Consider the following 12,184-nt stretch of genomic DNA (forward strand, 5'->3'; position numbering starts at 1 on the left):
CACACACACACACACACACACACACACACAGGAATGTCAGATAAAGGTTGGTTTTCTCTGGGTTCAGCAGAACACTCATAGAGTACAGTGTGTTTTTTGAGCCTCTGGGTGTGCTGTCATGAAATCATCATTTGAGTGGTATGGGTTTATGATAATCCATACGTATCACAAATCACTTATCTAGTGGTAGTTTTTAAAATCACAAAATCTGACGATTAAAAATTCTCGAAGTCTGTGATTTTGTGTCAAAAGTCGGCGCTTTCAGTCTCGTTCCTCAATGAACATTTTATGTTTCTACATAGTAGAGCAAAACAATAATTTGCTGCAGAGAGCGTTGATAGCTAATGCTGGCTTTTGCATGTTCAGTGTAGTTAATAAACAACTTCCAATATAATAAAATCCACATGCATGGTCACATTCTTTGTCCTTACATCCAGATTATTTTCAGAGTTTCTGTACTAACTTTTTATTTTGTATTTGATTTCAAAATGAAAAACATTGTTAACTTAAAGCTCAGGTTTTTGCAGATGCAAGGAACGATTACTTTCAGTAGGACATTTTGAAACTACTCATTATTTTCTCAATGAATTGTTGAGTGAAAAAGGACATCCCATTTCCATAGCCCGGGGAGATTTGTTAATGATTATCCAAATGCAAAGATTTTGTTTGTGTCAAAGTAATTCAGCAAGTCCTAAGTAAGAAGCTTAATATTCTTCCTACAGACTTCCAAATAACTTATTACGGAATTGTTTCAGCTCTAAGCTAACTGTGTGATCTGGGAATTGTTTGCAGCTAGGCAACATGTAGCAATGTTTTACACAGCTGACACTATCTGCTCTGTGTCAATAACACACACTGTGCTCTGCTCCATGTTAGAGGTGTAGTAGCTGACAGGTGACATGTAGAGCATTGACAGATGTGTAAAGCACACTGCGCACACACATCTGCCCCATACAATAGACACACACCACGCTAGCTTTAAGACCATTATATTATGATCTGCACTGACTGCTGCAGCTTTTTACACAGCGAGGATCCTCTGCCAAATATAATCAGCCCTTAAATCAGACTTTAGTTCACCTGGAGTAAATCCAGCAGCTACCCTGCAGTATACAAAGCCATTAAACTAGCTGCACCTTTACCAGCTCTGAGAACACTTTAATGATCAATCATTATAAATCATATCAGAGATATTATTCTGAAATGGACCAATCAAACAATGACTACTTTTACTGTCACTACTTTAAGTACATTTAGATGAGAGTACTTTCTACGTTCACTGGAGGAACATTTAGAATACTTTTACTGTGACAGAGTATTCCTACACTCTGGTACTTCTACTTTACTCAAGAACAAGACCTGAGTACTTCTACTTTACTCAAGTACAAGATCTGAGTACAACTACTTTTACTCAAGAACAAGATCTGAGTACTTCTACTTTTACTCAAGTACAAGATCTGAGTACTTCTACTTTACTCAAGAACAAGATCTGAGTACTTCTACTTTACTCAAGTACAAGATCTGAGTACAACTACTTTTACTCAAGAACAAGATCTGAGTACTTCTACTTTACTCAAGTACAAGATCTGAGTACTTCTACTTTACTCAAGTACAACATCTGAGTACATCTACTTTTACTCAAAAGTGTGTGTGTGTGTGTGTGTGTGTGTGTGTGTGTGTGTGTGTGTGTGTGTGTGTGTGTGTGTGTGTGTGTGTGTGTGTGTGTGTGTGTGTGTGTGTGTGTGTGTGTGTAATGAAATCGGGGGTTCCATTAGCTAACAGAGCTAATGCTTTCGTGCAGGAGAGATAAATGACACTGCAGCCTCACACTCTTGTCATTACAACCACACACAGAGGAACATGCCTAATATGTGAGCACACACACACTGCTACACACCTCAGTCAAGAATCGACTGCTCCTGTAATTCATTGAATGTATTAACACTTTGTCAAAACATTTTTCAGTTCAAATTCAAGCATGTTTTGTTTTTAGGGAGTTCACAGCTTTACAGAATATCATCTTTAAAAGTATTAAACAATACATGGATGGTCATTTAGTTACTAATTAAGACATTAACCTGCTGTCTGGAGAGCCTGCCTGTGGGTGGTCAAAGGGTTACTGTAAGGCAGCGGCTTTCAGCCTATCAGACAGTGTTCACTGGGGGCTGAATAGAATTTGCTGCATAGCCCAAACACATTTAAATCCTGTCACAACCTGAACCTCTCATATAGTTGTCTCCCCTGAAATTAAAATGAAATGAAATATGTTTGAACGACTGTAGTACCTTCCCAACATTCAAATATCTGTGTGTGTGTGTGTGTGTGTGTGTGTGTGTGTGTGTGTGTGTGTGTGTGTGTGTGTGTGTGTGTGTGTGTGTGTGTGTGTGTGTGTGTGTGTTTCAAGCCCTCCTCTCCCAGCGCATGCATGATCAGTCCATCATTATTAGAGCTGTTTAATAATCTATCGACGTCTGCAGTGACAAGGAAAACAGTCAATGACATCATCAGGCACTAAAAAGAGGAGAGATAATAATCTGTGATGCATTAAGGCATTATCAATCGATCTTACATTTAGTGTTTGTTGTCCATCTCACTGTCTGTGATTCTGGAATGATGTCCTCCCCGTCTTTATTAACATTAGCTATCATTTGTAATAATGGAAAGTGTCTGCAGAGTGTAATTCCACCCTATCAGTCTCAAAGATCTTCTAATTCTGGTTATCAGATTACTGCATCTCCTGCTGCTCCACCTACAGCTGCTGTCTCTACTACGCTCTATTAATACTCCTACTACTGCGGCTGTCATTAGCATCACAGAGCACTGAGCCATCTTTCGCTAATAGCACTCCTTCAATTTAGTTCAGGGTCCTTTCATCTCTCAATCCCCCTCCATCCCTCCATCCACTCCTGTGTGTTTACACTCTGCTGTGATGAGGCTGTGTAACTGTGTCTTTGTGGCATCATTTGCTATAAAGGAGAAGAGCTAACATAATGCTACTCAGAATGCCACATGATGCCTAAAGTGAGAGGTCACAAACCAGGCTCAGTGGATGCACATCAGCTGGAGAAGCCACACAACACACTGACTGTGCTTTAAGACAACAAATGATGACCTGGCTACAGTTGGTAACTTCATTAAAACAATACGTTTATCTTATCCGCTGGAACTGTCAATGAGACGTTTTTAAAAATCCAGTTCCTCACCTCCTCCTGTCACCCGAATGGCATTTGCAAGATTAAATGCACAGAAGGACAACAGCCCATCAGAGCAGAGGTCTCTAACCCAGTGTCAACAGCTGCTTATGAACACAAACTGTCATACTAAACAGAGCTGATCAAATATGAATCCAGATCTCTCACTGCACTGACTTTTATTTCTCTGTTAAGATGTGAAATGATTGTTTGATGGATTGTTTTAATATGGCCAGGTCAAAAACGTTCTCATTTTACGGCAACTTTCATATTGTTAACTGAACACATAAAAAAGTAATTGTTCCATAATGAAGTGACGACACTTCTTCCTCCGCAGGCTGCGGAAGTTCAACATGGACTCCAGGATACTCTGCAACTTCTGCAGGTGCACCATTGAGAGTATCCTGACTGGCTGCATCACCGCCTGGTCTGGCAGTTGCACCGCCCTCAACCGTAAGACTCTACAGAGGGTGGTGAAAACTGCTCAGCACATCACCAGGATGGAGCTGCCATCCATGGAGGACCTCTACACCCAGCGGTGTAGGAAGAAGGCCGGTAGGATAATAAAGGACCCCCATCACCCCAGCAACAATCTGTTCTGTCTGCTGCCGTCTGGCAGACGGTACCGCAGCATCCGGACCAAGACCACTAGACTTAGAGACAGTTTTATACCACAGGCTATAAGACTGCTGAACTCCTGAGCTCTGTGAATGTCTACTCACATCTGTTTATAGTACACACATACATATATATATATATATATATACAGTGGGGCAAAAAAGTATTTAGTCAGCCACCAATTATGCAAGTTCTCCCATTTAAAAAGATGAGAGAGGCCTGTAATTTTTATCATAGGTATACCTCAACTATGAGAGACAGAATGAGAAAACAAAATCCAGGAAATCACATTGTAGGATTTTTAAAGAATTAATTGGTAAATTCCTCTGTAAAATAAGTATTTGGTCACCTACAAACAAGCAAGATTTCTGGCTCTCACAGACCTGTAACTTCTTCTTTAAGAGGCTCCTCTGTCCTCCACTCGTTACCTGTATTAATGGCACCTTTTTGAACTCGTTATCAGTATAAAAGACACCTGTCCACAACCTCAAACAGTCATACTCCTAACTCCACTATGGCCAAGACCAAAGAGCTGTAAAAGGAGACCAGAGACAAAATTGTAGACCTGCACCAGGCTGGGAAAACTGAATCTGCAATAGGTAAGCAGCTTGGTGTGAAGAAATCAACTGTGGGAGCAATTATTAGAAAATGGAAGACATACAAGACCACTGCTAATCTCCCTCGATCTGGGGCTCCACGCAAGATCTCACCCCGTGGGGTCAAAATGATCACAAGAACGGTGAGCAAAAATCCCAGAACCACACGGGGGGACCTAGTGAATGACCTGCAGAGAGCTGGGACCAAAGTAACAGAGGCTACCATCAGTAACACACTACGCCGCCAGGGACTTAAATCCTGCAGTTCCAGACGTGTCCCCCTGCTTAAGCCAGTACATGTCCAGGCCCGTCTGAAGTTTGCTAGAGGGCATTTGGATGATCCAGAAGAGGATTGGGAGAATGTCATATGGTCAGAAGAAACCAAAATAGAACTTTTTGGTAAAAACTCAACTGGTCGTGTTTGGAGGAGAAAGAATGCAGAGTTGCATCCAAAGAACACCCTACCTACTGTGAAGCATGGGGGTGGAAACATCATGCTTTGGGGCTGTTTTTCTGCAAAGGGACCAGGACGACTGATCCGTGTAAAGGAAAGAATGAATGGGGCCATGTATCGTGAGATTTTGAGTGAAAACCTCCTTCCATCAGCAAGGGCACTGCAGATGAAGCGTGGCTGGGTCTTTCAGCATGACAATGATCCCAAACACACCGCCAGGGCAACGAAGGAGTGGCTTCGTAAGAAGCATTTCAAGGTCCTGGAGTGGCCTAGCCAGTCTCCAGATCTCAACCCCATAGAAAATCTTTGGAGGGAGTTGAAAGTCTGTGTTGCCCAGCGACAGCCCCAAAACATCACTGCTTTAGAGGAGATCTGCATGGAGGAATGGGCCAAAATACCAGCAACAGTGTGTGGAAACCTTGTGAAGACTTACAGAAAACGTTTGACCTCTTTCATTGCCAACAAAGGGTATATAACAAAGTATTGAGATGAACTTTTGTTATTGACCAAATACTTATTTTCCACAATAATTTTAAAATAAATTCTTTAAAAATCCTACAATGTGATTTTCTGGATTTTTTTTTCTCATTCTGTCTCTCATAGTTGAGGTATACCTATGATAGAAATTACAGGCCTCTCTCATCTTTTTAAATGGGAGAACTTGCACAATTGGTGGCTGACTAAATACTTTTTTGCCCCACTGTATATATACAGTATATATATTTATATATATATACTGTATATATACAGTATATATATATATATATATATATATATATATACTGTATATATATATATATATATGTACATATATTACACATCTGCCATACATATCTGTTTATAATACACATATCTATATATTATACATATCTGCCATATACATCTGTTATACGTAATATATGTATCTGTCCATACCTCCTCATTCAACAGTGTAAAGTATTAAATACGTTGTATATGCTGTGCATATGACCAATAAAACCTTGAAACCTTGATTATCCAGACCATTTGAGGATATTTCACACCTGACTATACTTAAAATTTCAGTGGGATTGGGTTGGGTTGTTCAAAATCGCAAATTTGTGTATAGCTAATAGCATTGTGTTCAGCAAAACAAAACATTGTCAGCTGCGTTAGAGAATCCTAAAAACAGGCAGAAGAAATGCTCAGGCAAACACGTGAGCACAGAGAAGAAATCCCATCTTTTCCAAAACAAAACCAAGTCTCAAGTCTTTAAACAATTACAGACCTCAGGAGAAACAAAGCTGAGAAAAAGACAACCGAGAAAAGAGAGGAAAATACAGTGTGTGTTTGGGGAGGGTGGGGGGGTCACTGGGGTTTAGTTATACAACAATGTAATAACTAGACAAGCAATCTGCTGAGTCTGTCTGCGTGAGGAGGACTAATCTCTCTGCCTAACTGTGGAAGTGTGTGTGTGTGTGTGTGTGTGTGTGTGTGTGTGTGTGTGTGTGTGTGTGTGTGTGTGTGTGTGTGTGTGTGTGTGTGTGTATGTGTGTGTGTGTGTGTGTGTGTGTGTGTGTGTGTGTGTGTGTGTGTGTGTGTGTGTGTGTATGTGTGTGTGTGTGTAAGGGCAAGTCAAACCTCAAACAAAGGAACTCTTTCAGATGCAGATGATTTTGATCGAGAATACAAATGTGTGTCATCAATATTCCATTAGAACTCTTTAATAGTAAACAAGTTATTTCCTTGATTGATGCTCACACACCTCTGTTCCTGCATTTGTGTCACAGTAAAAATGTCCCATGTGCCTCTTTACTGCTTGCCTTTATACCAACAGATTCTCAGGAGTGAGACAGTTGTGTGTATTGAAACTGTTTAAGGAATACTTCTGGTACTATTTATGTGTCTACCTACAACGAGCCAGGCCTTCAAGTGAAACTTAATATCAGAGAGAGGTCTTTGTTTCTGATTTCCCATTTTTTAAGCATGCTTTGATATTATATTTTAGTGAGGAGGCTCTGATTTGCCCCAGTTTTGATTTGCTATTGATAAAACACACATCCAGAATAATGTACTATTGTGCAGTGTTTAAATACACACTTCCTATATAGATGGTTATCTGTTGCAGTAACTTTAAGGAAATTATCCCTTTCTTCTTTCTGCATGGGCTTTTCACGTGAAAAATCTCTAGGAACTAGGGCTGTACGATGATCTTAACCAAGAAAATTGGGATGTCAGCAGATCAACTTAAACATGTCATGCTACCACATTTTGAAGCTTGAAAACTCAAGGAAAGGTTTTCATTTTTCAATAAATCATCAGAAATTCTTTATTGTTATGCCAGTTTTTTCAAGATGGTGCAACGCTAGTAGGAAGCAGCTCAACGGCGGAAACAATGTTAAAGTTGAAAGGTCTAAAAACAGTTCATTAAAAGGTTAATCTATAGTAATAATGAAAATAAATTCAGGTCAGACTGTGCTGATAGACATAAGGCTGATCAAATGTACATTATACTAAATGTACCACGTGATCTAGTACAGCGCAAATAATCTAGACCTTCTCAATTCATTTTACCAAGCCTTTATTAGAAACTGTCCTTTTTTGTAATTATACTACCATTATTTGAATAACAGCTTTGATAATAATAATAAACTTTATTTATATAGCACTTTTCATACATGACCTGCAGCTCAAAGAATGGCACACATCACAAATTAAAGAAATTCCCCTCAGGTCAGATGTTTAAGCCCAATTCATAAACATGCAGCATGGCAACAAAATATAACATTTTAACAGGTTAAGAGACACATTCAAGTAAAAGGTATGGTAATATAATTATAATAAATGATACAATTAATCAATGACCAACAAACGGAATGTTGCTATTAAAACTGTTAAATAAATAATACAAATGAAAACCCTTTAAGACCAACACAATACATAAAACAATATAAAAGTAGGTAAATAATAAAGACTAAAAGGCCATTTTAAAAAAATGCGTCGCTAATAAAAAGCTAATCTAAAGAAATGTGTCTTTAGCTGTTGTTTAAAAATGTAAAGTTTGAGAATTTCTGGTAAGTTATCAACACCGGCTTCTTTGGGGGTTCAAATTCATGATCAAAGATCTGCCATGATAAACTGTAATGTTAAAGGACCAGCAGTGGCTCAGTAAGTAGGGGCTTGGACTAGGAATCGTAGGGTCGCCGGTTCAAGTCCCCAAACACACTTGAAAAAAATATGGAAAGTACTACTTGGAGAGGTATGCCCTGCTCTGGTGCCCTTGAGCAAGGCACCGGACACCTCCCCATCAAGACACCCTCCCCATTGCTCCCCGGGCGCTGCACAATAGCTGCCCACTGCTCCTAGTACTAGGATGGGTTAAATGCAGAGGACCAATTTCACTGTGTGTGCTCTGCTGTCCTCCAATTCTATCTAACTCTGGGTGAAATATATCACTGTATTATGACCAGTGGTTAATCCATTAAATGTGTAGCAACGAAAAAATCATCAACTCCCATCAAAAGCAGCAGCAGAAATGTGCTGCAGAGCAACATGAAACGAGACATTTTGTCTGAGCTTTGTTCTCCTTCTAGAGCGTGCTGCGGTCAATGAATCACTTTTCAGCCGGAGGCAATATCAATCGAAGATCGTCTTGGCAATAATCAGAGTGTTTCACTGCTTTTTACTGCATTTCCCCGTTGAATGTGTGTCTGTACTACATTTTGATGTTGTTGCTATGACAATAGCAGCAGGGGCAGTAATATGACGAGTGATTGAAAAAGGAGGAGGAGGAGTCAGACAGAGAGAAAAACAAGCAGGAACGGAGTGTGTGTGTGTGTGTGTGTGTGTGTAAGTGTGTAAGTGTGTAAGTGTGAGTGCATGTGTGTAAGTCTTTGAACTCTTATCTCCCGCTCGCGTGCCAGATGGTTCTGTGCACTTTGCTATTACATAATCAAAACAGTGAATCACATTTCCATGCACACTGTCGGGAAACACACACACAGTCCGACACTGAAAGCCTTCAATGTGAAAACATTTCTGAACCAAATTCAGTCAGGGACACACACAATCCCTGAGCTCCAACACACTGCAGAGAGTACACTGCCTCAGACACACACACACACACACACACACACACACACACACACACACACACACACACACACACACACACACACACACACACACATCATCTCATGTGTGTGGTGTGCTTGAGGAGAACTGTGACACACACATGACAACAGAAGCACCACAGAACCACACCTGCACCACACCAAAGCATGTGTGTGTGACAGACTCAGCATCACAAAGGTGACACACACACACAACAAAGAGGCACTTCTCTCTGAATACCACTATGACAAAAAAGTATTTCCCTGTGGTATCAGCTGCTACTTCACTATACTCAGCCCACGTTCAGGACCGTTATTCTTTGCTATTACCTGAATCAATATTAATTATTGACAAACAACTCAATAGGTCCATCTACAGTCCACTACCAGAAATCTGACAAGAAAACTAAGCAGAAAACTCAAGTTGGCTTTCAAATTGGGGAAAATATCTTCTTTATGATGGTGTGTTAGATCAGTGGGTGGTGTGATGGAAACTTCTGGAGCAATGGAGACGAAACTCTGAGACACAAGAGAGCTGGAACTTTGATGGCAAACACTGAAGGTTTATTTTGAAGTGATGACCAGAGGATTGACAAGACATTTGCTGCAGCCACGAGTTGACAAAGCGGCTGCCTAACCAATTCTGAAGAACTCTCCTGCAGTCCGAGGTTTTAACCAGTTCAGAGTGTATGATCAACATTCCTCATCAGCGAGACTAAACAAATATGGACCCTGAATCTAACTAAAGCTGTTGTCCATGGAAAATAATGTGTTCCAGGGAACCTACGGTCCTGATAAGAAGGGCTTCTAGACGTCCCTGAACAATAAACTCTCTCAGGTCAGCTTCTGCTCGGCCATAGACTGGCATCAACAAAGCACCCAAGAAACTATTAATTAAACTGCATTCTGCACTATTTCTGTACATCTGACATCACATTGCATTCATTATTTGTTCTTCAGTTTTTTTACTTATTTTTATTCATACAAAATAAATGGAGATGCTTCCATGCCACTGCACCTGTTGTACTTTTAGCTGCAGTTTTATTCACTTTAAACTAACTTTAAATGAACTATGTAATCAGTTAACATAAGAAATAGAATATTTTTGACAAAGTGAGGATTATGCTAGGAGTTTTATCACTTTCAACTTCCCAAAAACATTACAAGAAATGTCCATCTGTTGCCCTGTCATAATATGAAATCTGGAGATGGACTGTGTGTGAATGAGGCTGTGCACAAGCTGCAGCAGCTGAGAGGTTAACGATTGAGCATCACAGGCTGAAAAACTAAAGAATTAAAGAGCAGTTCGAACAGCAGAGGAATCTGTCACTAAACAACATTATTAATAATAAAGAATTGTGTCACTAATCCAAACAATGTCCTTCACAGGAACAGCTGCTACACACCACACAGCTGACACTCAGTGACCTCTAAACCAATGGAAAACCACACGTATATGTAACGACACAAAGTGAGGTCAGAGAAGATCCAGAAGAAACAGTGTGTGGTCACATGGCAGTTTCTATTAATGCGTCCAGCCTATAAATAGAAAAACAAAGGTCTTACCAGGGCAGGCCACTGTATGTGTTTGGCCTTGGTTCCCTGCAGCAGGCCTCCTGCTCCGCCTCCTGCTCCCTCCTTCCTCTTGGCCCAGACCAGCTGGTGCTCCAGTAGAAACAGCTGGAAATCCTCATAGACCTTCACCCACTCTCTCTTCTCCCACTCCTGGTCATCAAACTCCACATAAACCTGCAGCGCAACACAAACACAGCTGTCATTAAACACATCGCATACAGATTCAAAGGCTAAATACAACAACAACAACAACAAGAAGAATAGCATATTTACATGTGACAAAAGCAGCACATCTAAAAAACACATTTGAACCCAATATTTGTCCAACATTCATTTCATAAAATGATGTTTAAATTGCAATTTCTCGTCATTAAAAGTGCAGATGATGTCCCTGTAGCAACACCTTTCTTTAAAAGTCGGCTAATCCCCCATTATTTTATAAAACCGGAAAGTAGGAGAAGAAGATGATTGAGGAAAATTAATTCAGAAGTATTCACACATAATGTACAAAAAAGGTTTGAGTAAAAACAGAATAAACTAAATAAAGGTTTGGGATGTATGAGTACATCAATAGCATTTTATTATTTATTTCATATTATTTTTATATTAAAAGCAGTTTGATCACAGTTGACAATAATGTACCCACGTTGCTGAGAATCACAGGAGATACAGTATATGCCAGTAACAGACCTTTAGTTAGTGTGTGTGTGTGTGTGTGTGTGTGTGTGTGTGTGTGTGTGTGTGTGTGTGTGTGTGTGTGTGTGTGTGTGTGTGTGTGTGTGGGCATTTTCATTTTTTCATCCCCTCATCTTTACTCCCTCCTTTGTTTTCCCTCGTTCCTCCTCCTATATATCCCTAGCCCCTCCCCCCCTCTTCCCTCTATAGGCAGGGAGAGATCAACGGGTGCATCTCTCCTCACTCAGCCTCCCACCCTCCCCCTCTCCCATAATGCACTACTGCAGTCAGCTGAGTGATCCCTCCCTGCCTGCATGCACAGCTCCTCCAGTCTTCCTCCTTTGTTTAGTGTGACTGCGCTCCTGTGTGTAGGACCATCATTACATCCGTCTGTTATTACCGCCCCATCTATCCGTCTGCCTCCACACCTTCACTGATCTCTGTGCATTTCCTTTGTCTGAGCAGCAGTCATTCCAGGACACTGCCCCCCCCCTGCTCACCTGATCTAATCTCTCACATGCTCCCCCGTCCTCCCCCGTCCATCCTCTTCTCTCCAATTCATTCCAGACCACAAAGGTTACCCTCTATCTGTCATTGTCCCCCCTTTTGCTTCCCTGCAGCCTCTGACATTTGTCATTTATTATTTTAAATTAACAGCTTTTTCTGTCCGTGTAATGACATTTCGGGACAGGACAGATTCATTTTCATTTTACCATTTGTTGACAATTTTGGTAATACTGTTTCATCTTTTAATTCCTAGACTGTCAATCACAAATGCCCAATACAACCCCCCAAGCAGAGATGATTGAACAGGTCTGCTGAAGAAAACAAGCAGACACATTCCATTGTATTGAAACATTAAAGAAAACGGTAAACAGTTGTTGATTTATATTTTATTTCACTTCAAAGAACAAACTGATTATTCAACCATGTTTTTCGACACCAATATCATTACACTAATGAATGATTAGACATGTTTATTACAATTTTTTGCAATGTTTAAAG

At 40.3% G+C, this 12,184-nt stretch overlaps 1 protein-coding gene across 1 annotated transcript in view; it reads right to left on the minus strand.

Annotated features, from left to right (window-relative positions):
* jmjd1cb (jumonji domain containing 1Cb) overlaps positions 1–12,184 on the minus strand; it is a 108,796-nt gene that overhangs the window by 59,605 nt on the left and 37,007 nt on the right. The window contains exon 2 of the mRNA XM_063893243.1: positions 10,496–10,678. Coding sequence (XP_063749313.1) covers positions 10,496–10,678 — 183 coding nt within the window. The remainder of the gene's footprint in view (positions 1–10,495; positions 10,679–12,184) is intronic.

Source organism: Eleginops maclovinus, chromosome 10 (genome assembly GCF_036324505.1).
Source record: "Eleginops maclovinus isolate JMC-PN-2008 ecotype Puerto Natales chromosome 10, JC_Emac_rtc_rv5, whole genome shotgun sequence".
In the NCBI taxonomy this organism is placed as follows: Eukaryota; Metazoa; Chordata; class Actinopteri; order Perciformes; family Eleginopidae; genus Eleginops; species Eleginops maclovinus.